The sequence below is a fragment of the Podarcis muralis genome, chromosome 5 (genome assembly GCF_964188315.1).
Source record: "Podarcis muralis chromosome 5, rPodMur119.hap1.1, whole genome shotgun sequence".
Taxonomy (NCBI): Eukaryota; Metazoa; Chordata; class Lepidosauria; order Squamata; family Lacertidae; genus Podarcis; species Podarcis muralis.
In genome coordinates this window covers 9,256,682-9,279,624 of record NC_135659.1, presented here as the reverse complement: position 1 = coordinate 9,279,624, position 22,943 = coordinate 9,256,682, and the positions used below count along the sequence as shown (strand labels likewise).

Genomic DNA, 22,943 nt, shown 5'->3' with positions numbered 1-22,943 from the left:
GCTGCCTCTGAGGGGAGAAGCAGCGGTAGCGCCGACCCTCAGCAGCCGCCGCCGCCTCCGCCGCCGCCTGAGGGAACCGGCGGCCTGGCCTGGCCGAGGCGCGGGCCGCTGCGAGCGGAGCCATGTCCATGGAGGACCCCTTCTTCGTGGTGAAAGGGTGAGTGGGCGCCGAGGAGGGCAGGCCTCTCTCTCGCTCCTCCAGGCCTCGCTCTCCCCGGGGTGGTCGGCCTGCGCCCGGGAGGCTCCCGGGGACTCCGCGGCCCACACGAGGAACCAGGGCCGGAGGCGGCGCGGGGACGTGGAGAGCGGCGCGCTCGCGGTCGGATCCTGCCGCCCTCCTCCCCGGGAAGGGGCAGCTGCGAGGGGCGGACAGGTTTAACCGATAAATGATAATTCGTTAATAAGCATCGTTATATTAGCTGCTGCTACTACTATTACAATTATTATTATTATTAGCAGCAGTAATAATAATAATAATAATAAGCATCATTATATAAACAAAAACAATTATTATTTGACAGCAGCAGCAGTAATAATAAGCATCGATATATAAACAAAAACTATTATTTGACAAAAGCAGTAATAAGAAGCATCATTATATAAATAAAAACTTATTTGACAACAACAGTAATAAGAAGCATCATATAAACAAAACAATTATTATTTAACAACAGCAGTAATAAGAAGCATCAGTATATAAACAAAAACTATTATTTGACAACAGCAGTAATAAGCATCATTATATAAACAAAAACAATTATTATTTGACAGCAGCAACAGTGATAATAAGCATCATTATATAAACAAAAACTATTATTTGACAACAGCAGTAATAATAAGCATCAGTATATAAACAAAAACTATTATTTGACAACAGCAGTAATAAGCATCATTATATAAACAAAACAATTATTTAACAACAGCAGTAATAATAATAATAATAAGCATATTAACAACAATAGTTGTTATTACTGTTATTATTTCACAACAACAACAATAGTCACGCTGCTACTAATGACTGGGCTGCCATATTTTGAGGGGCAAAAAAGAGGACACATTTGCCGACTTCTACTTTAACTATGGATCCATTTGATGACATTTTACATACCCAGGAAAGAAAGAGGACATATGGCAACCCTAATTGGTGGCCTGATCGAGCAGGGCTCTTTACTGTGCTGAGGACAGGGTGCTGGGCATGGATGCATGTTGCCTCGGGACTGATAGATTTAACAGATAATAATAGCAGTAATGACAGTAATAATAATGATAATGGTAATACTAGTAGTAGTAATAATGACCCTCTTCCTGATGGTTCGCTGCCTGCCTTGGTTCAGGAAGGGTTGCCCGGGTCTGGGTCCTGAGGGGGACATGGGCAGCATTGTGGAAATGGCACATTTTTTAGTACTGCATTTGCTCCCATTTCCCTCCTCCCATTGTGCGTTCATTCATAGCCTTTTGGTTATAGCCCTCAGGAATGCACCCATCATTTTATGAGCATTTTGCTGACCCATGGGCATTTTTGAGACTAAAGACTGAAACAGGGTTGCTGATACTCTGTCATTTTTCATGTCCATCACGTTTTTTGAAAGATCATCATGTTCAATGAAGGAGATTAAAGTTTTTCATGATGATCTTAATTCTCAGCCTATCATTAGAATATGGATTTGATGGTCACAAGAGTCTCACACATTAGCATCTGGGTTCCCCGAATTTCCAGCAAGCATATTTTTCCTTCTTCAGAACTAGCTGTGCGGAAAATGGATATAAGTTGAAAAGATGACTATACAAAGCAAATTATAAGGACAAGGTTATGCATTCTTTGAAAGCTTGACATTCAGGGGTTTTAAGGACAGAAAATCAAAAGTCTGTTTCAACTGAACATAACTTGACATGCTAATGATTGCCTAGAGGTGTTTGTTAAATTTGTAGGAAAATGGAGGGACACACAATTGTTTGTGGCAGAAGGATGAGGATAAGTTCATGAATGGCAAACTCCCTATTTAGTGAAAATGTTGTTCTAGAAAGTTAAACATGGAAATTAGCATTGTTTAGCAATTGTGAATCTTTCCAACATAGTTTGTCCACAGTTAGATATGAAGTGTCATTGACATGAAATGACCTGAAATGAAAGTCCTCAACCCCTCACTCACCACAACCTGCCTTTCAACTAATTTCTTTGAGATGTTTTTAATTGTAATTGTTGTTAAAAAGTTTTAACGGCTTTAGAATGTTTTTTTGTTGTGTGTGTGTGTGTGTGTGTATCTGTATCTGTTTGTCGCCCTGGGATCCTTTGAGAGGAACAGCAGGATTTAAGTAAATAATTTCAACCTGCCGGATATTGGTACATTTCACTCCTGTAGGTGATGGTTGGAAGCAGACCTCTTAAATCCACTTTGAAAGCTTGTCTAGCATGAGCAAAGAGGCAAGAACAGTGCACAAGTTCTATGCTGGGAGCCATGTGGGAAGAGCATTTCCAAATATAGGGAACTGGATTAACAGGGGCTAGAATTGATAGCTAACTAGAGGTGAAATATGTTTGGCTTTTGCCATTTTCAGAAAATTAAGGATTCAAGAAAGGACGTTGTAAAGTGACGTTTGTAATGTTTCTCTTCTAATTGAGGAGAGAGCATAGATATCTCTGAGCTGTATTGAATAGTCTAAACGTTGACTATAATGGTAAGCTGACCAGAAAAGTCTTCAGAAAGTATGTTAGTGAAAAGCATGCTAAAGACCCAGAAACAAGTTAAGTCATCCAGGTCAGTGATTTATTTTCCTAATGCTTACATTGCTGATTTGTACACTCTGCACATCTATTGCTTTGCATAGTATAGAGGTGGGAAGGTATCTCTCCACTGCACATAGAAAGGTAGCCCTTGATAGGCATAAAGGTTCAACTACCATATCTTGCTGTCTTTCCATAGCTGTTGCAAAAAAAATTCACAAATTGGACCTGCAACCACAATTATCTTCTGTAGAAAATCTTCTGTAGATATGCACACAGATTTCTCTTGCATGTGAGAAACATCAGGCTGGGGAGGTAGTATATGTCCTGGCTCATATTTGTTGCATACATACACCAGTATTTTCAAGGGGAGGCATCAAATGATTTGTATTTTAATATAGGCAAATAAGAACATTGTTCTATAAGCGCAGATGATCAGCAGTTGTAAGTTGACGTCTGTATATAAATAATTATGAGGCCACCTAGCAAATTTTAATGTTCTATTTTGTTCATTTTTCCTTCACTTCCAGGGAAGTTCAGAAGGCGGTGAACACTGCACAGGGGCTGTTCCAGAGATGGACAGAACTCCTGCAAGATCCATCCACCGCTACAAGAGAAGAAATAGACTGGACCACTAATGAACTGAGGAACAACCTAAGGAGCATTGAGTGGGATCTTGAAGACTTAGATGAAACTATTAATATCCTTTGGGTTTTCAGATGTATAAATGCAGAAACCTACATTGTACTTACCCAGATGATTTTGGCACAAAGTTACTCAGTTCAACAAATAAGCAAGTTTTGCTGAAACCAGAAACTTAATTCTTCTCACACCACAAATTATTCTTTACAGTGTGTGTTCATGTTTGTTCTCCCATATGCTATCACTTAAGATAAGAAAGCATTATTAGAGGCAAAATCCTTTATTAGCTATAATATCTACCCACTCAAATGGCATCAAAATTGTTCAAATTTTAATTCTGAGTATATTAAGTAAAAGTTTTTCAGTCCAAAGGCCCTCCAAGGGGTGTACAAGAATATAATTTTCTTTTATCAAAAAACCGAATCTGTTGTTAAAAGATGACATATACGCTCAGCACATATCCTGAAAAATGTTTCTAGAATGCATTCCTCCTTTTTTTCTCTTTGTGTAGAAAAAGTAATTGCTTTTCAAAGGCCTCATTAAGAATGGCTATATGTTATGTAGGAACTGTATCTCAGATATAGTTTCCTTTACTGACTATTCCCAACGCATTGTTGAAGCAAACCCTCGAAAATTCAACCTTGATGCAACAGAGCTAGGAGTAAGAAAAGCCTTCATCACAAGCACACGACAGGTGGTCAGGGTAAGGTGTTTGGCTTTCCTAAGTCGGAGGAGTCGACTGCATACAGAACAGAGAAATCACGGCTTCTTGTGTCTTCTTCTTAGCCGCTCTGAGCCCGGCCTTGGCTGGGGAGGGTGGGGTATAAATAAAAATTATTATTATTATTATTATTATTATTATTATTATTATTATTAAAGTGTTTAGTATGCTTGGTTGGAGCAAGGCAGGTCATAAGGGCCACTTACAGAGCAATCCTTCTCACAAGACAGTCCAGTTGTATTTAGGATTGCAGCTTTCATCTTCTAATGTTAGATAGCATTACAAACATACTTGTACTAATAAAATGTTATACTTTAAAATAAATATCCAGGCATTGAGAAGCTCTTAACAGCTGTTATTGTGGGCAGATGCCTTTTTGTTTTTGTTTTGTAAAAAAAACACAAGACTGCCCAGTATACAATAGAGCATCTTTATTTTAAAAATTAGCATGTCTAACTTATGCTAACATAAGAATAAAATTCTTGTTCTTTATTTCTTTACTAAACAGGATATGAAGGATCAAATGTCAAACACTTCTGTTCAAGCACTGGCTGAAAGGAAAAACAGGCAGGTCAGTATTGCTGCTAGATTGCCTTCGGACTTGACCGCAGAATTTGTGAGATATGGCTGGTCCATTTGTATTAGGTATGAGCATTTAAAGATTGTGCATTGGTGATGCTTCATAAAGAAGCCCCATGTTTCAGAGCGTGACTTACATCCTTGCTCAGAAGGGTGCAACGAGCCTGCAAAAAATAGGAGAACATTTTCTTCTGTCCTGCCGGTTTGAACTACCAAACTTTGTTCACACATGTGTGGGAAGGAGGAGTTTGTTTTCCTTATGTCAATCTTCCCCAATGAAGCAAATGCAGCAGTTGCCTAAAGATAATTGTAACTCTTGCTTCCCAGAAATGGCCATAGTTTTGTATTTTGTAGGATGGATAGGAGTGGGTCTGGGACAGCTTACTCCCTTCTCCTCTGCCACAGAGGGGGCAAGGTGATGGTAAGTCAGTCAGTCCCCAGAGTCTCTCTTGCACTTACTGACCATGATGGTGGTGGATTGAAGCCCTCTTCCTCTCCTCAGGATTTAAAACAAACAAACAGAAGACTTCAAAGGGTCATGTGGCCCTTTCTGCTGCGACAAGAAATCCTAACCACATCTTCTGTTGGGAGCTCCCCTGTGGAGCTTATCCTAGTAGGGCACTGACCACAAGGCCACACTTGCCATTAGGAGCACATTTTAAGGCTACTGGTTGTTCCTTTGCAGTTGTGGCTTTACCTGCTGTTCTTAACGTAGGAAAAGTCAGCTTTCATAGCAATCTGTTTGAAAATCAAAAGACTGTGAAAGAGGAACAGCATGTCAGGTGCACAGCATTCAAAAGAGAAATGCCCAGACACATTGCTTGACCTTTTTTAAAAGTCTGGTTCTGGGAATGTGTTGTGTGATCTGACTGAGTTGTGAGATTTTTTCTTTATACGCAGAAACGGCTCACCTGTTCCCCCTTTGCTCACTGATGTGCAGGTCCTTCTGGGAGAAAGTGGAACTCATGGCTGGAGTTCTGGGGCTGACAAGTATGGCCGCTTGGATCGCGAAATGCAGTCGGTAAATTCCCACTTCATTGAGGAGCAGCAAGCACAGCAACAGGTAGAATGTTTCCTATGGACAGCTTCGTCTGGATAGATGCCTTTGCATGTGTGTGTGTGTGTGTGTGTGTGTGCAAGCAATCAGAGACAGACAGCCCCTGACGTTGGAGGATTTCCAGAGAAGCTTTGGCCTCAGGACTGATGTGTTCTCTAGGACACACAGGCACAACTTTTCATAGCTCAGTTAAGGAACCGGGATGAAGAGGGAAGGAGTAGAGGAAAATAGGTGACAGAGGGAAACTCCTGCAGTCCTTTAGGTGATGGATTCATGGGGTGACAGTGAATAAAAAATGACCACTAACCTCTTCCATCTGTTCTGTTGTTTATGTTCTGGCAAGTTAGATTACTGTGGTGGGTGGGGTTATTGGGTTGTTTTTGTTTTGTTCTCTATTTTGTGTTCTCATTTTGTATTTTTATGTTGTGAATCGCTCTGCAATCTCCAGGAGAAGGATCGTACACAAATTTAACAAATAAAATAAAATAAATAACATTGTTAAAGACCAAGCTTCTAGCAGAGTTATTATACATCTTCTTGAAAAACACCGGTAATTTACACCCAGTTCAAATAAACACATATTAAAAGGTAAAGGACCCCTGACAATTAAGTCCAGTCACAGACGACTCTGGGGTTGTGGCGCTCATCTCGCTTTACAGGCCGAGGGAGCAGGCGTTTGTCTGCAGACAGTTTTTCCAGGTCATGTGGCCAGCACAACTAAGCCGCTTCTGGCGAAACCAGAGCAGCACATGGAAACACTGTTTACCTTCCCGCCGGAGCGGTACCTATTTATCTACTTGCACTTTGGGGGGTGCTTTCGAACTGCTAGGTTGGTAGGAGCTGGGACCAAGCAATGGGAGCTCACCCCGTCACAGGGATTCAAACACCAACCTTCTGATCAGCAAGCCCAAGAGGCTCAGTGGTTTAGACCACAGCGCCACCCGTGTCCACATATTACTGAGAGTCAAAGCAGACGATGCTCAAATGCAAACAAAGGAATCCAGTCTTCCTCTGAGCATGCATAGCTTAATATTGAGGTATCAGTACCTTTCAGAAAGGGAGACGTTCTGGAAAGGGAGTTAGGGACATGAAACTGGGAGTAGACTTTCTGGCTGGAAGTTCTGTACTTTTTCTTCAAAGGTATTCCTTAGAGCCCTTAATAAGGGACGCGGGTGGTGCCGTGGTCTAAACCACAGAGCCTAGGGCTTGCCGATCAGAAGGTCGGTGGTTCGAATCCCTGCGACGGGGTGAGCTCCCATTGCTCGGTCCCTGCTCCTGCCAACCTAGCAATTCGAAAGCACCCCCCAAAGTGCAAGTAGATAAATAGGTACCGCTCCGGCGGGAAGGTAAACGGCGTTTCCGTGCGCTGCTCTGGTTCGCCAGAAGCGGCTTAGTCATGCTGGCCACATGACCTGGAAGCTGCACGCCAGCTCCCTCTGCCAATAAAGCAAGATAAGCGCCGCAACCCCAGAGTCGGTCACGACTGGACCTAATGGTCAGGGGTCCCTTTACCTTTACCTACAGCCCTTAATGTTAGTTCTTAGAGCAGCCTTCGGAAATTTAGGACTACATCTCTCATTACCCCTGACTGTTGTCTATGCTGTCTGGGGCTGATGGGAGCTGTACTCCACCTGGAAGGCTTCTCTAGATGCTCAAGAAATTAAGATTGGATGTGTAGGGAGGTGCTATTAGCACTTCAGGCTGCCAATTGCAGTTGCATATCATGAGTTTTAACTACATAAATCCCCCCTTCTTTTCTGGGTACCAGTTAATCATCGAACAGCAAGATGAACAGTTGGAGCTGGTCTCTGGCAGCATTGGTGTATTAAAGAATATGTCCCAGCGTATTGGAGGAGAGCTAGATGAACAAGCAGTGTGAGTATTTGAATATAACATGTTGCTAGCCACTGTGGAGAACAAAGTACTAGATGAGATGAGCTTTTGGTCGCATCCCCCAGGGCTTTTTTAAGTACAGTACTCGGCCAGCACCAAAAGCAATGTGATGAATTCAGTGTAGTGCTATGGCAATTATTCTGTCAGTCCAAGCATTTCAGCTTGCCAAACAGAACAATCTTTTCTCTCCTCCCCTCATGTCCTGTTCAGTGAGAGGGGGTGTTGTTTCTCCTGACATCCAGCCCCAAACAAGTTTGGGGGGTGTGTGGCGGGGTGGGAAGAAGAATCCCCGTTTTGCCAAGTGGAAGTCCTTGCGTGGGTTTCTGTTAGCATGACTCAAATTAGTTGAATTCAGCCCCCCAAAATAGCCTAGGCCAAGATTCACCAGATTGTCTGGCATTTATCAATAATTTTGACTTTTTTAGTGCTGTTTATTTTCCTGTGATGTGGCAGGTAGCAGGACATAAGATATATTTCTTCTGTACGACCTGCAGTAATATATGCTAAACCTTGGAAGGCAATGTCACCTTGGCTTGTGTTTCACCTTTAACCTCAGCTTTTGATTATAATAGTGAAGTGTAGAATGAACATTCAGAAAGACTCAACTATGTTTGGGGAGGAGGCATGTGGAGATGAGCTTCCGCAGAAGATACTGGAGCATGGGCAGGTTGGGAATGGGCATTCCTCCAGTTATTTGGGTCCCAAGTTGTTTGGGTCTTCTGCAACTCCGTTAAAGACAAAGCAAAACAAAAAACCTTGGTGGCTCCCACCTTATAACTATTTCCCCATGTAGTTGCCAGATTTTTGTAACAAACTCTTCTCCTACGCTAAGTTAAAAGCTTAGTCTGAGGTACCCTGCTCTCTTCTTGTGGTTCTAGCATGTTGGATGACTTTACTCATGAGCTGGACAGCACTCAGACACGACTAGATAACGTTATGAAGAAACTTGCAAAAGTGTCCCATATGACCAGTGGTAAGTAGCCTGGCGTGGAAATGGGTGGTGTTAAAATGTTAAGTCGTCTGTTATTGCAGGGGGCTCAACTAGGACATCACCACTCATGAGGAAGAATCATTTTAAGCTGATACAGGTAGCTGCCAGACCTTGTTTCTTCTGCTGGTGCCATCCAAGCAGACTACTTGTCCCAGACCTGTAATGGTTGGAATTCTAAGGCAGCTGGTATAGGCCTGAGCTACTCTGGAAGCATCATCATCATCATCAGAAGAAGCCACTCTGGGTGGCTTCCAACAAAAGATTAAAAATACATTAAAAACAGCAGCATAGCACTGCATTTAGAAGAAAACAGGTGCTATATCAAATCCATTTTAGTGTATATGATGCAGAGTAATTGTTTGTTTCCAGGGACGCATGCAACATGATAGACATACTCTTCATTCACAATCTTGTGAAATGCCAACTGTTCACTATCCCTGAGTGTCTTTAGCTGGAGACTGAAGAGAAAAGGCTTTAGAAACCTGTGCTTGGAAAAAAAAACAGAAAAAAAGAAACCTGTGCTCAGGTAGTTTGACTTGTGTGTCTACCGCTAAGGAGCTTCACAATCCTTTATATCATTTCTATTTTGTGTGTTTTATAGTGGTTGCATATTCAATAAGTAAACTTCAGAGATATTTGAATGGTTTGAGGTTTCCAGCTGCTGCCTGATTCCCAGAATATGGATTTAAATTGTGTTCTGCTTTTCCTGCTGCAAGTTTTAGAAACTAGATGCAGCTCTCTTTATGTGGAAGCATTTACTTTGGGGCATTGCTTTTCCAGCTGCACCTGTAGGCACAATATGAAAACAGCCTCTTGAAATTCTTACTGCAAACGTTTCCAAGCTTCTCTATTTGTTCCTCTTGTTGAGGGATACTAAGAGCAGCAGCTCAGCTGCCATATGCCAGGCCCTTCTGGGATCGTAGTCTTGGAAAGGGATTATGGACCAGCACCAGAGAGAAGGAAGGAATGCATTGTGAATCAGGGAGTTTGCATACCTAGGAGCCTATCGTTTGTTACATGAATTCTCCTGACATCTGATTGAACTGTTCCAAATACAGCTGTTTCTTTAAAAAGGCCTATAACAACACCATGTCTTCTCTTGCTGATGGCTTTTCTCGCCTCAGTTAGGCTCCTAGCACTGTAGCACATGGAAAGCTTCTTTCATGGCAGCAGAGAACTAATCCGTATGTGTTCTATTGCAGATCGGCGACAGTGGTGCGCAATTATCATTCTCTTCGCTATCCTGCTGGTGGTGCTTATTCTGTTTTTTGTGCTGTGATGGACTGGCACGCCGATACTTTTCCTAGCTTCCTTCTTGATGAAATAATCAGATAACTCTTTCTGCCCAGAGAGAATTCCCATCATAGAAAAAGGATGCTCTTCTGTGAATGGAACACTGGTGACATGACTCACTCGCTTTCTCATGGTTCTTCTGCCTATCCTCATCAACTTTCCTGAGGTGCAAAAATGGAAGACTAACAAATGCCCAAACTCTGCTGTCACTGGAAGCGAAGCTTTTGTGTTTTGGACATTCCTGTTTTTCTGTACTCCTCTGTAAGAGTGGTGGTTCAGCATGGAAGAAAGCAATATCTGGCCCCATCTCCATCCTGTCGCAGGTATGAACCTTTTCCAGGAAGCACTCCAGACTCCTTTCTTCCGCTTGTCAAAACAGAATTCTTGGCAATGTTAAGCCAGCATGTGCACTCACAGAGAGACATGTCTTGCAGGAAAGCATTCCTTCATGGGCCAGCTACACAGCACTGCCCTGCAAATAAGTGTGGGTCCTCAGTAGGAGAAAAGGGGCAGTAAATGCAGGGACTAAATTCACACTACAGGCATTTTCCGTTTCTCCCCTGGAACAGGAGTTCACAGTTAACTGCCACGCGTAAAGAGCTGTGTGCCACACTCTTGAAATGCTGAATTACAAAAAAAGTACACACCTGAGCCTTTAAAACAAAAAAAAAATCACGCAAGGCAGATACACGTGTGTGCGAAAACGGTGGGCCCTGAATGTTGAAAATAAACCTAAGATTAATCTTGGCACATATTGAAAGCAGGGCCATTGCTAGTCCTGTTGCTCTAATCTGGGTTGGTGATGCTGATTTCTGCATTTCATTCAGTGAGGCAGACTTGGCTCTAGCAAGTTAGTATGAATCTTGAGCAAACCTACTGTTGGAGTTTGAACTGAAACCAGACTGCAGGGTCTGACCCCCAGGCAGCTAGAGCTCAACTCCCAATTTTGAGAGCTTTAAACTCAATTTTAGTGCACTGCAAAGTGGAAACGCTTTAAAGCGTACTGTAGCTAAAATCTTGCCTTTTTTTTGCGTGAGAGAAATAGTTTTGGCTTTGAAAGTAAGCCTTCTGAAAATAGCAACTTACCAGGAGGGGTTCTGCTCCTTTTTTGTTTCTGCTCCTTTTTATTAACAGCTGCCTCTAACGACTGACTGGCAGATCTAACATTTATAGAACAGTTAAAGGAGAAGAAAAATGGGTTCTGCTCAGTTAGGGCTTCATTCTGTCCTGTTACGCATTTCTTTCCTTCTTCCATCTTTTTTCTTTTTTAAACCTTTTGATGTGTGAATAATTTCAATGATGATGTCTTTGCTAAACTGACTTTTTATGGGAGATGTCTGGAAACTGGACGATAGTTTCCCCAATGATTCTACCAGATTTTGAGGGGTGTGTGTGGTTTCCATCCCCCTCATGGTTCACTCTCAAGACGGAAACCTTGATCCCCCCTCCAGTGTCCTGCTGGGTGTAGTCTGCTTGCACAGCTGGGATCAGTTTAGCCCCCCCCCCCCTTTCATCTCTTCCTGAAGCTGCTGGTTGACAGGCATGTGAAGGAGCCAGGCAGCTGCAGTTTCTGCCCCAAGTCACATCTCCCCCCCCCCCCTGCCAATACATCCTTGCTCTGGGCCTTTCCCCCTGGACTCCGAACCCTTGAACTCCCTTCCGTTCTGACTCGTTTACACATTTAGGGAGGGAATCAGAAGTTGAAGGAGTCAAACCTCAGCAAAGCCAAACAGCGCTGCCTCCACAGCCTTTCCACCAGAAGAGCGATCGCATAAAAGGAGAAGCAGAAATAGTAACCTCTGGTGAGCGGAGTTTACACTCCCCTGGAGAGAAACTGTGATCTGTGATGAGATACGCCAAGAGGGTATGTGGCTGAAACAGCCGGCATTTCCTCCTCTGGATGGATAAGCAGAGGCAGGCTCCTTGAGAGCCTATGGGTGTTATTCCAGGAAAATATCATTAACAGATGACAAGCTTTAATGAAGCACTACCAGGTCCGTCCATCCCCTGCAATGCACAGCCAGAGCAGAGCAGCAGCAGTGAGCTTGGGCCTTTTTCTAGTTCATGCCAGCAGCAGGGAAGTTGAGCAGGCCTAGCTGATGCCCCATGGGCCCTGAGCCCGTGCCCTAGAAGCTTCTGCAAAGTGCTGGGGTTCCCTGGGAGATGTGGAGAGGTCTATAGGAACACAGCAAGCTGCCTTGGTCAGATCATTGGGCTACCTGGCTCAGTAATAAAAACACTGACTGAAGAAGAAGAGAAGAGTTTGGATTTGATATCCCGCTTTATCACTACCCGAAGGAGTCTCAAAGCGGCTAACAATCTCATTTTCCCTTCCTCACCCACAACAAACACTCTGTGAGGTGAGTGGGGCTGAGAGACTTCAGAGAAGTGTGACTGGCCCAAGGTCACCTAGCAGCTGCATGTGGAGGAGCAGGGAAGCGAACCCAGTTCACCAGATTACGAGTCCACCGCTCTTAACCACTACACCACACTGGTAGCAGCTTCCCAGTATTTCAGAGAAAGGCCTTTCGCTGCCCTTCTTGGAGACTGAATCTGGGACCTTCTGCATGCAAAGCACCTGTTCTACTGTTGAGCTCCAGCCCCTCCCGGAGGGGTTACCTGAAGGTAGAAAGTTCATAAGCAAGCCTCTCCATCCATGAGGGTGAGGTCAGGCACCTTACTCCCAATTGTGCTCATGGTGCAGAAAACCTACTTTTATTTATTTTACCCATAAACAGAAATGGTTGAAAGCTTGACAGTTCTCTTGGCACTAAAACACTAAACTACCGTTTACGTAACAGCTGGAGATAACAGTTTAAGCCTTCAGATACAAAGCTGGTTCAGGAGTGAGAGTTGTGCCTCGTTCACATATTTCCACACTCTACGGCAAACAGCTTTTAAGTTTAAGCTCTTAACTTTTGAATGGACTGCCTATACTCCACCTTTTTTATAAGAGCGTTAATACTGCAATGCTCCCTGAGCTACATATATATATTCACCAAAGAGGCGAAGTATTGAACTAACAAAAGTCTGCAGCTCTGAATGCACCCCTTTCAATGGCTGACTCCTCAGTACGGCGGTAACAAAGGAGGCTTTTGTATATGGGGACAACCCTGGGGTGGCTGCCCCTTCAGAACAAGCGAAGCTTTTGTTTTGGACTACATTCCATGAAACAACTAATTTTAGACATGAGGTTAGAAGTCTTTTGAAAATTGCTTTCAGAAACAAAACGGTGCCTCTTGCCACCACCACCACGAGGAAGGAAAAAGCTTCAGGTGTTTCCAGCACCGTGAGTACAACAAGTTGATCATCCAGATGACAAGAGAGTACTGACCCACCCAACCCTTCCACATGAAGCTGCTATTTTTAATTTTCTGCTCAGTTTTGTATGTGCCTTATTGAGAACTTATAACAGTATATTCCTAATGGGATGAAGCCTGTAAGATAATTGAACTGAGGGTGCTTTAGAAGGGAGACATTGATTGTCAAATTGTGCACTGAGCCACCCAGATGTGACCAGGGAGAAGAGTTACTGGGGCCCGAGAGAGAATTTTAAAATGTCTGGATCTCGTAACCTCTGGACCTGCCTGCTGCCTACCAGGCTCCCTTTTATGTCTGCCCTCGGGGCGATTGGCTCACTCTGACACTGCAGAGATGTCCTTTCATTGTTTTAAGATTAGTTCAGGAAAAGCGCTCCTCTGCTCTTCACAGTTTGGAAATGCCTGAAGCCATGGTTCCTATCAAGCAGGTACATTCCTGGTGGTTCGAGCAACTCAGTCGCTCAGATTTTGCTGACATGCTTGGACACAGCCAGCGGGATGCGTGTGACAACAAGCCAGCCGTGGACAGACAGCTGCCTCCTTGGTGTCCCCCCCCCCCCTTTCTGACGCTGTCATCTTTACTCATCCAAAACACTGCTCCATTGTTCACTTATTTTAGATGTATCCAGGCACTCCAGCAGCCTTAGCCCTATATGCAAACTACAAGTGGGCAGCAGCTGCTACTTATTTTGGGGTGTGGGGGGGTGGTTGGTTCCTTTGGCTCACCTCCCTGATAGCTGCAGAGCAAACATGTTCACAGCCATACTGGAGAACGCTCACAGTGTTTCGTGGTGAAACATGTTGAATGCTGCTTAAGTCAAATTGCTATTTTCCCTTCGGCTGTTTTTTGTTAATCACTTCATCAAGGCCTTGAAAAATAGGGCTGGGGGAGGAGAGCAGAGCTCAACCTATACTGGTCAATGGAAACAGACCAAAAATCACTTAAGGGTGGGGTGGGTGTAGGGAAAAGAGGAGAGAATTCTGCCCCTCTGCCAGGCTCTGGGTACAGCTCCACCTACATGGGAATAGCAGTGGAAAGGCAAGGCAGCACAGACTAAAGGAGCTTGTGCCATTTAGGATAATGACGAGCTACAATGGAGGAAAGGCTTTGTGTCTTTTCAGAGGTCATCTAAAGGAGGAAGTATGGCAGGTCCAGCTTTAGCACCTTCCAAAATTTCCCCAGGAGCTGGTGTTACCATGGCCAACAGCGTGAGCAGCAAATTGGGAAGTCTCCAGTGCAGAACTTGCCCTCAGCCTGGAGGCGCCCTCAAGTAAGCCATAGTCTTGGCCAGACTCCTGCCTTCCAGAGTTTGGAGGCTGTAAAGAAAGGAAAAACTCTTCTTCCTCCCCACCCGCCTTTCCTAGCGTTGCGGGCTAGAATCTTCCTTTTTCTCTCTAAAGAAGGGAGGTCCACTATTTATACGTTTTTAAGAAGTGGTGTTTTAATCTTATTTCCTGTGAAGGTTTTCTGGGAGTAGAATATTTGGGCATTCATGCACCATTCCATTTAACCATTCTGTAGAAAATTTAATTGGGCATGGTGCTTACGGATGTGCTTTTGCACTTAGCTTTTGTTACCACTCGGACTGAATAACTTACTTTGGGCCTGCTATAAAAGGGAGAAACCAACCACAAAGGGGATGGGGGGGAAACAGCCATTTTGCTTGCAGCAAGACACAAATCAAAAAAGAGTGTGTGTGTGTCTCTTCTGTTTGAAGGTGGGCTCTCGGCACCAAAGATGGTGCTATATAAAGAAATAATCTTTGACGATTGCCTGTCTGCATCGCTTGGGTATCGGGTTCTGAAACTGGTTAGCAGGGAATTCAGACACGGGAAAACATTTGCAGATAACCTTTAAAATGCACTGTGAAGATAATCTGCGGCCAACATTCCCAGTGAGGAAAACCTGTGGGTGGCAAGAGAATAACAGGGCCGTAGTATAAATTCTCAGGTGAAAACATCCAGGCAGGGGGACTGAGTTTAGCAGTTACAGCTAAATTAAATAGTGCAATCCTGAAATGTCGTCGCCTGCTGTTTCCTGTTCTTGCTGTTGGAATCATGTGATGTGTGTGTTTGTATATATACGTATATCTAAAAGATCCTGCCACAGTATTAAAAGAAGATGATTGACTTACCACCTGTAGACTTTCAATTGTGTTTCAGCTGGTGGCAGTTTTAAAGTTGTTGAGATTTATCTTTTTTAATTCATGTTGTCTCAAGTCTAAGCACTTAACAGGACAGATGTCAAACATTCATACTGGCTCTGTTGATACCTACGCTTCATAGACTCACGGAAGCATAGAACTGTAGCGTTGGAAGGGACCCTCAAAGACATCTAGTCCAACTCTCTGCGATGCAGGAATCTCAACTAAAGCATCCATGGCTTGGCAGAAGGATTCACATCCAAACATTTGCAGGTAGTACATTTCAGCATTCACCTTCCCGTGTCATTTTGAAGCCACCCGCTTTTGTAGTTGTCTTTGCCCCCTAAGGACACCTTCCATTTGCCTCCCCTGAATGCACTAGAAGTGAACCCAAGGACACAGTACCCATAGAGCTGCAATAGAACCACAGAAACGTATGCCTCTCTTTCGGATTAACAACCAAGTCTCTCAAGTAAGGCAGGGCTAGTGTGGTTGACTAATGAGCTGGAACTATCGCTGGGGCAGGAGAGAGGAAGCTGTGAGTAAATATTTGGGGTGCTGCTGAAGGGAGCTCAGCCCCCTAGGAAATGGCGCCTATGATCTGGGATAGCTTAGCTGGTAGAGCATGAGACTTAATATCTGGGTTATGGGCTCGAGCCCTGTTGGCAAAAGATTCCTGCATTGCAGCGGGTTGGACTAGATGACCCCAGTGGTCCCTTCCAATTCTGTAATTCCATAAACCAGGGAAATCCAGGGAATCTTTCCCAATCCCGCCCATTTGTATTTCCAAGTGACACTTCTGCAGACCTCCGTGCTCACCTGTGCTTGCCCTGTACACCCTCCCTTCTTGGGCTCCATCCCTGTTTGCCCTCAACCACCTGAGTTCACTATCAGAGGGAAGGATATACCCAAGAGGGAGCCTCTCAGACCTTCCCACCCTTCAGGGACAACTGAAAGAGGAGCAGCCCTGTCCTCGCATCCCCCAGAATTTCCTCAGAGGGCGGTTGCAAACAGCCACCCGCTCTCCAGGGCAGCAGGAGACAAAAGCAAGATGCCATTCAAACGAAGAGGAGTGGGAGGCCGTTTTGTTCTAGTTCACAGGCTCCTTCCTCCGAAGAAAAGCGCCACAAGAAGCCGAGAGAGCTCTTCCCTCCTCCTCCTCCTCCTCCTCCTCCTCCTCTTCAGGGAACAGCCAGTCAGGCAATCTGTCCAGACACCCTGGAGTCATTAGCATTGGAATATGCGCTTCTGAAGGCAAACTGAGAACAAAAAAGCTGAAGTTACTCATCCAGGGAGCAGGAGCAGCCCTGGAAAGAAGGGGGGGGGGCAGTGAGAGGCAGCTGGAAGAGCCGAGGCAAAGCTGGAACCGGGCAGGTGGCTTCTTGGCTTGGCTGCCAGCCCAGAATTGTTTGGCACAGAGCCTTGTTTGCTCCTGCGCCCTCCTGATCTCTGCTGTGTGTCAATGGAAGCCACGGGCAATTGGAGCAAGGCTCCCCTCCCTCCTTCCTTCCCTGCTGTCAAGCCCTGGCTGGCTGTGGAAAAAGCCAGCAAAAGCAGGAAGCCTTCCAGGGAAGAGGGAGCAGCACCTCTGGTGGGGTGCCAGCCATGTGATGCGCTGCGGGAAATAGGGCAGTGGGGCAGGGCGGTGGGGAGGATTCAGGGGGTCTCTTGCTGCTGGGGGAGCAGCAGCCCTGATCCCCTCGCCCGGCCTGGTGGCAGGGCAAACGGACAGAAATCTCTTGCAGCCTTTTGTCTCGCTAGCAAAAGCTCATCCCAAAGGACAGTGCCATCCTCTGCCCAGAACTTATTTTTTTATTTCATTTATTTACAAGTCTGTATCCCACCTTTCCTTTCAGGAGCCTGAGGTGGTGTATAGGGCTCTTTCCCTTTCTTTATATTGTCACAGATCTCGGGCAAGTTACTTTTCAATCTTCGTTCTCTTGAATGCTGGCAGTTCTGTTTATCTCCGCTTTAAAAAACGCACACACGCAGTCTCTTGGCACACAAAACGGGGGGCAGTCGTAGCAGAACACTTGAAAAAATTATTTTCTTTTAAAAGGACTTGCCCATTGCCACTATAGGCATACATTGTGGGCTAGAAGATACCAAAGGAAGCAAGCTTCACAAGCCTATTGGGGCTGCAGCAATTTTCCTTCTTAGCATTTACAGTGGTACCTCGGTTAAGTACTTAATTCGTTCTGGAGGTCCGTTCTTAACCTGAAGCACCACTTTACCTAATGGGGCCTCCCGCCTTTCACCGTCGTGCAATTTCTGTTCTCATCCTGAAGCAAAGTTCTTAACCCGAGGTAATATTTCTGGGTTAGCGGAGTCTGTAACCTGAAGCGTAGGTAACCTGAAGCGTATGTAACCCGAGGTACCACTGTATGTCATGCGGCAGTACTCCTACGGCACGGCAAACGCTGAGAGGCATTTGAGCTTATTCTGACACGGAGATCACGCACGGCTGCCAAAGCAAGTGGAAATTGTCCATTAAGCGAGTCCAGACCCATTTGGAAAGAACCAATCACATGTAGCAGTTCTCGAACTCTGTTGCTAGCGTGCTGCAATCAGTTATAAAGGTTCCAAACACCCATCCCAAAAGAGGTGGCCGGCTGAATTTCTGAGAATGATTCACTGATTTTGGGAAGGAACTGCCCACTGTCTCTCTGCATGCGTCACTGCTCTAGGTTGACCTGTTTCGAATCATAATTCACGCCCAGACCATGCAGAATCAGCAGAATGGGTATCTCTGAGGGTAGGTGTTGGGGCGGGTACAAGCTCGTAGCTCACCCTTACATCGTTAGTACAAAAATATCTCCAAAGACATCTTAAAGGCCTCTGATGATGAGCCCATTTGCCTCCCAATCCAAGGGCGCCCTCCATCCATGTTGGAAAGGCAGCAAGACTGGCAGTCATTATAACCCACCGGCAGAGGAAGAATGAACAAACATGGGTCATCTCATTAAGAAATGAACAGTGATGTCCTCTTTGCCTAGACACTACTTCCTTGGCTGCTTTTGCAAGTAAGTAGAGGCCACTGACGCGGGTGGCGCTGTGGGTAAAAGCCTCAGCGCCTAGGGCTTGCCGATCGAAAGGTCGGCAGTTCGAATCCCCGCGGCGGGGTGCGCTCCCGTTGTTTGGTCCCAGCGCCTGCCAACCTAGCAGTTCGAAAGCACCCCCGGGTGCAAGTAGATAAATAGGGACCGCTTACTAGTGGGAAGGTAAACGGCGTTTCCGTGTGCTGCACTGGCTCGCCAGAGCAGCTTCGTCACGCTGGCCACATGACCCGGAAGTGTCCGTGGACAGCGCTGGCTCCCGGCCTATAGAGTGAGATGAGCGCACAACCCTAGAGTCTGGCAAGACTGGCCCGTACGGGCAGGGGTACCTTTAGAGGCCACTGAAGCCTCAAATTTCAGCAGCACCCTGCGCGATGCCAAAATTCTCTTGTGCTCCATTTTAAATCATAGCTGTGGCCGAAACTATCATACTCCCCAAAATCTGCTCCTTAGCTGTCAAGTGCTCACCCTTGAATCTGCTGATAGCCATAAAGCCGTATGTGCTCTAAAGGATGCACATGTGCACTGGATTGCGTGTGCGCATGAGAGATCATTTACAGAGGGTGATTTGCCATATGTAAATGGGTAGGACAGAGTCTCAGTGTAAGGTTCGGTTCCAGCAGTGCCGTAACGGGGGTGGGGGGGTGGGGTGGCTAGCCAAGGTTGTTTGCCCTGGGCGAAGCCTCCCGAGGGGTGCCATTGAGGCTGTGCGTGCGGAAATGTGCAATGGGTGTGTGTGTCAGACTGGGTCTTTGAACCACGTGAAATAAAGCCTAGTTTCACCCCTGGGTTCCAGTGTGGGTGAATCCTTTTCTCTCCCCCCCCCCCCCACTTGCCATAAGTAATTTAAGGCCCTGCTGGCTCCAGAGAAAAGCAGCTGGCCTTTGGGTACCTTTGGCATAGGAATGCTTTGCAGAAGCCGGAGGTGCACCTCCCAAGAGCCTTGCTGGGTCCAGGCAGGGGATCCATTGACTAAAGCATGGGTAGGCAAACTAAGGCCCGGGGGCTGGATCCGGCCCAATCGCCTTCAAAATCCAGCCCGCGGACGGTTGGGGAATCAGCGTGTTTTTACATGAGTAGAATGTGTCCTTTTATTTAAAATGCATCTCTGGGTTATTTGTGGGGCATAGGAATTCATTCATTCTCCCCCCCCCCCAAAAAAAAATATAGTCCAGCCCCCCACAAGGTCTGAGGGACATTAGACTGGCCCCCTGCTGAAAAAGTTTGCTGACCCCTGGACTAAAGGGTCACTGGAACACAACATGGTTCTCAGGTCAAGCCCCTTTCAGACCTAAGAATTAGGAGCCAAATCATTTCTTGGATTTGGGTGGGACTCTTGCAAGAATCACTGCAATGCAGCGGGTAGTTTTCCAAAAATTGTTTTCCTATATGCCATTGTTTTAACTGCTTACATTTGTTCAAGGAAGTTTTTAATGGTTGATGTTTTCTTGTGTTTTTCATATTTTGTTGGGAGCCGCCCGGAGTGGCTGGGGCAAATCAGTTAGATGGGCAGCATATAACTAGGGTTGCCATGTGTCCTCTTTTTCCAGGACATGTACTCTTTTTCAAGGGAAATTTTCTGTCCGGATTTTTTTAATTTGCTGAAATGTCTCTGGCTATACTTTCTGGATGAGACATGGACATAACTGGTGGCTGAAGAATTGCTTTCCTCTTCTCTTCTCCTGCCCCCCTCAGCAATATATCACAGCTTCTATAGCATACATATAGTAGGGGTATTTAAAATGAGAGTCGTCATAGCGGCCTCTTTTTTGCTCTTCAAAATATGGCAACCCTAAAATTAATAATAATAATAATAATAATAATAATAATAATAATAATAATAATAATAGTGTTACTATTGCAAATTGCTACAGGATGCCACATGGGAAGCGATTCATATATTAAATGAATGAATAGCACCTGTGCATCTGTGTGATCTGTAGTGAGACGGCACTCTGCCAGGTCTTCAGATCGTAACCCAAAACATCCAGTCCAAACAAAATGCTTCTAGCATCTGTTAGCAAAAACCTAAGGAAAAGGCAAACGGGGGGTTAATATTGGGCTGCCTTCATGGTCCTTTTTCAGGAAAGAAGCTTCTGGAAGCCCGGCTGTCCATCTGGCAGCAGCATCCTTCTTTGGTGATCTCTTGCCTGCTTCAGCGAACAATTAACATTTCAGTTGAAGGGCAAGATTGCTCAATATTGCCATTTGTCAGACAAAGGGGCGACCTAGCAAAGCCTGCAGTGGTGGGAATAGTCATTTGTTATCCAATACACAACTAAGGGTCTCACCCAAACTTCTTTTTGTGTCCAAGCGGGGTTTTTTACCCTTTGTCCTGGGGAAAGCACTGGGACAAAAAACCAATATTCAGGCACAGAGCTGCATGAGCCCTAAGTGGTTACAGCAAAAACTGTGCCACAAGAGCTATAGGTGCCCCCCCTTTTATGAGTCAGTGTAGTGCAATGATGAGGATTATCTATGAGTGGCGAGATTTAGGTTCAAATCCCACTCCCCCTTGGGCCAGCCAATATCTCTCAGTCTAACTTACATTTGTTTGTTGAGGGTTACAACTGCAAGGAAGGAGGGACAAGAACCATGCAACGCCACCTTCAGCTCCTCGGAGGAAAAGCCAGGAAATAAACTGCAAATCTTCGACTCCCTTGACAACGGCTTACCTGCTTGAAATGATCCGTTTGTACTGAACAGCTAAGCCCAGAGTTCATCTTGAAAGAACTACACTGGCTCCCAGTACATTTCCGAGTACAATTCAAAGTGTTGGTGTTGACCTTTAAAGCCCTAAACGGCCTCGGTCCAGTATACCTGAAGGAGCATCTCCACCTCCATCGTTCTGCCCGGACACTGAGGTCCAGCTCCGGGCACCTTCTGGCGGTTCCCACGCTGCGAGAAGCCAAGTTACAGGGAACCAGGCAGAGGGCCTTCTCGGTAGTGACACCCGCCCTGTGGAAGGCTCTCCCACCAGATGTCAAAGAGAAAAATAACTACCAAACTTTTAGAAGACATCTGAAGGCAGCCCTGTTTAGGGAAGCTTTTAATGTTTAATAGGTTATTGTATTTTAGTGTTTTATTGGAAGCCGCCCAGAGTGGCTTTGGAAACCCAGCCAGATGGGCGGGGTATAAATAATAAATTATTATTAATTATTATTATTATTATCTGGCACACCAAGTGGGAGCTTCCAGCAAAGCCATCAAGAGGCCACATTTTTCTTCTGCAAGTTGTAGGGGATATGACTGGGCTCTGGTCTTCCCCAAGTCCATCAGCCTGACAAAACACCAGCAGAACATGGCATGTGGCTTGCAGCGTGTCTCCTCCATGCTCGCCTCTTGCGTTTCTGTGAGTTCCAATGAGCCCAGCATAGTGCAACAGACGGCGATGCAACACACACCTGCTGTAGACTTCGGTCCTTATCCCAAAGATGCTTGCCACTGGTCCTGGTTGGAGACCCTGGACTGAAAGCTGCTCTGCAGGCTTCCCTGAACTCAGCTGTTCTTCCCATTGAGCTGATCTGAACTTCAGAAACCTTTGGTGGCTTTAGAAATGTGCAATTGGAGCTCCCATAGTGGGTGCCAGTTCTTTCTGGAGCCCTGTTTGTTTCTTAAAAAAACACACACCCAAAGGTCAAGAAATGCAAAGCAGCATTATGGCTAGCCTACCCCACAGAGGGGGTGCGAGGATAAAAAAGGATTGTGCCGATTTGCAAAACCGCTCTTCCATCAGCGACTGAAGACCAAGAGCCCCAAGTTCTCTCAAAAAATAATTTAATCAGAGAAATACAGTAAAACAAGGTAGAGAGGCTTTCCAGCACTGTCGAGAGCAGCCCATGGGAGCGCTCACAACAATCGTAAGAGAATCCTCTCCTGTCACAATCAGCTCTTGGCTGCAAGGCTCAGGGGTGAAGCTGGTATTTGGGGCTAGTAGGAAAGCAAAATGGTTTCAACACACACAAGAGGGCACATCTTCTTCACCCTGGCAGCAAATTCAGACCTTCGCCTCCTTAGGGTGCACCCAACTCTGGGCTGTGCCATTTCAGACATGAAAGTGGGGGGGGGGGGTCATCACAGAACTGAACAAAAGTTTCCCTTCATGTAGAAAACTAGCATGCTAGGTTTTTTTTAGCACACTAGTTTTCTATGTGCAGGGATTTCCTCTGTACGGAGGAACATTAAATCAAGTGAGCCCCCAGCCTCAAACTGAAATGGTACAGCTCAGACACAGGTTTACCATGCCATGAGAGCTAGGACATTGTCATAGGCTGAAAATGAAGGGGGTAGGAACATATGAGGGCCAGGTTAGCTTTTATAGAGTTGGAGAGGGCTGCCTAGTGACTACTGAGGAAGAATTCCGCCACGTACAGAACAATACAGGCCCCTGGAATCTGCAGGGGCCTCAAATCCTTGATTCTGGCCTGCTTGCAAGAAGAAAACCAAGGCCATCCACCCTTTTTGCTTCCCAGACTGCGAATGTGTGGCTGCTGCTCACGATAGCAGGATTCAGCTCTTGCTGCTG

The 22,943-nt window shown here is 45.5% G+C and overlaps 1 protein-coding gene across 2 annotated transcripts; it reads left to right on the top strand.

Annotated features, from left to right (window-relative positions):
* Positions 1-15,353, top strand: STX6 (syntaxin 6). 2 transcript variants are annotated; one of them, XM_028732425.2, is made up of 8 exons: positions 1-157; positions 3,253-3,422; positions 3,973-4,067; positions 4,594-4,656; positions 5,605-5,727; positions 7,490-7,596; positions 8,493-8,587; positions 9,808-15,353. In XM_028732425.2, the coding sequence occupies exons 1-8, from the start codon at positions 123-125 to the stop codon at positions 9,882-9,884; spliced, it is 765 nt and encodes a 254-aa protein (XP_028588258.1). In that variant the 5' UTR covers positions 1-122; the 3' UTR covers positions 9,885-15,353. The 2 variants fall into 2 exon arrangements, with proteins under 2 accessions (XP_028588258.1, XP_077784399.1); XM_077928273.1 differs by lacking the exon at positions 9,808-15,353 and adding an exon at positions 8,975-9,748.
* The last annotated feature ends 7,590 nt before the right edge of the window (positions 15,354-22,943 follow it).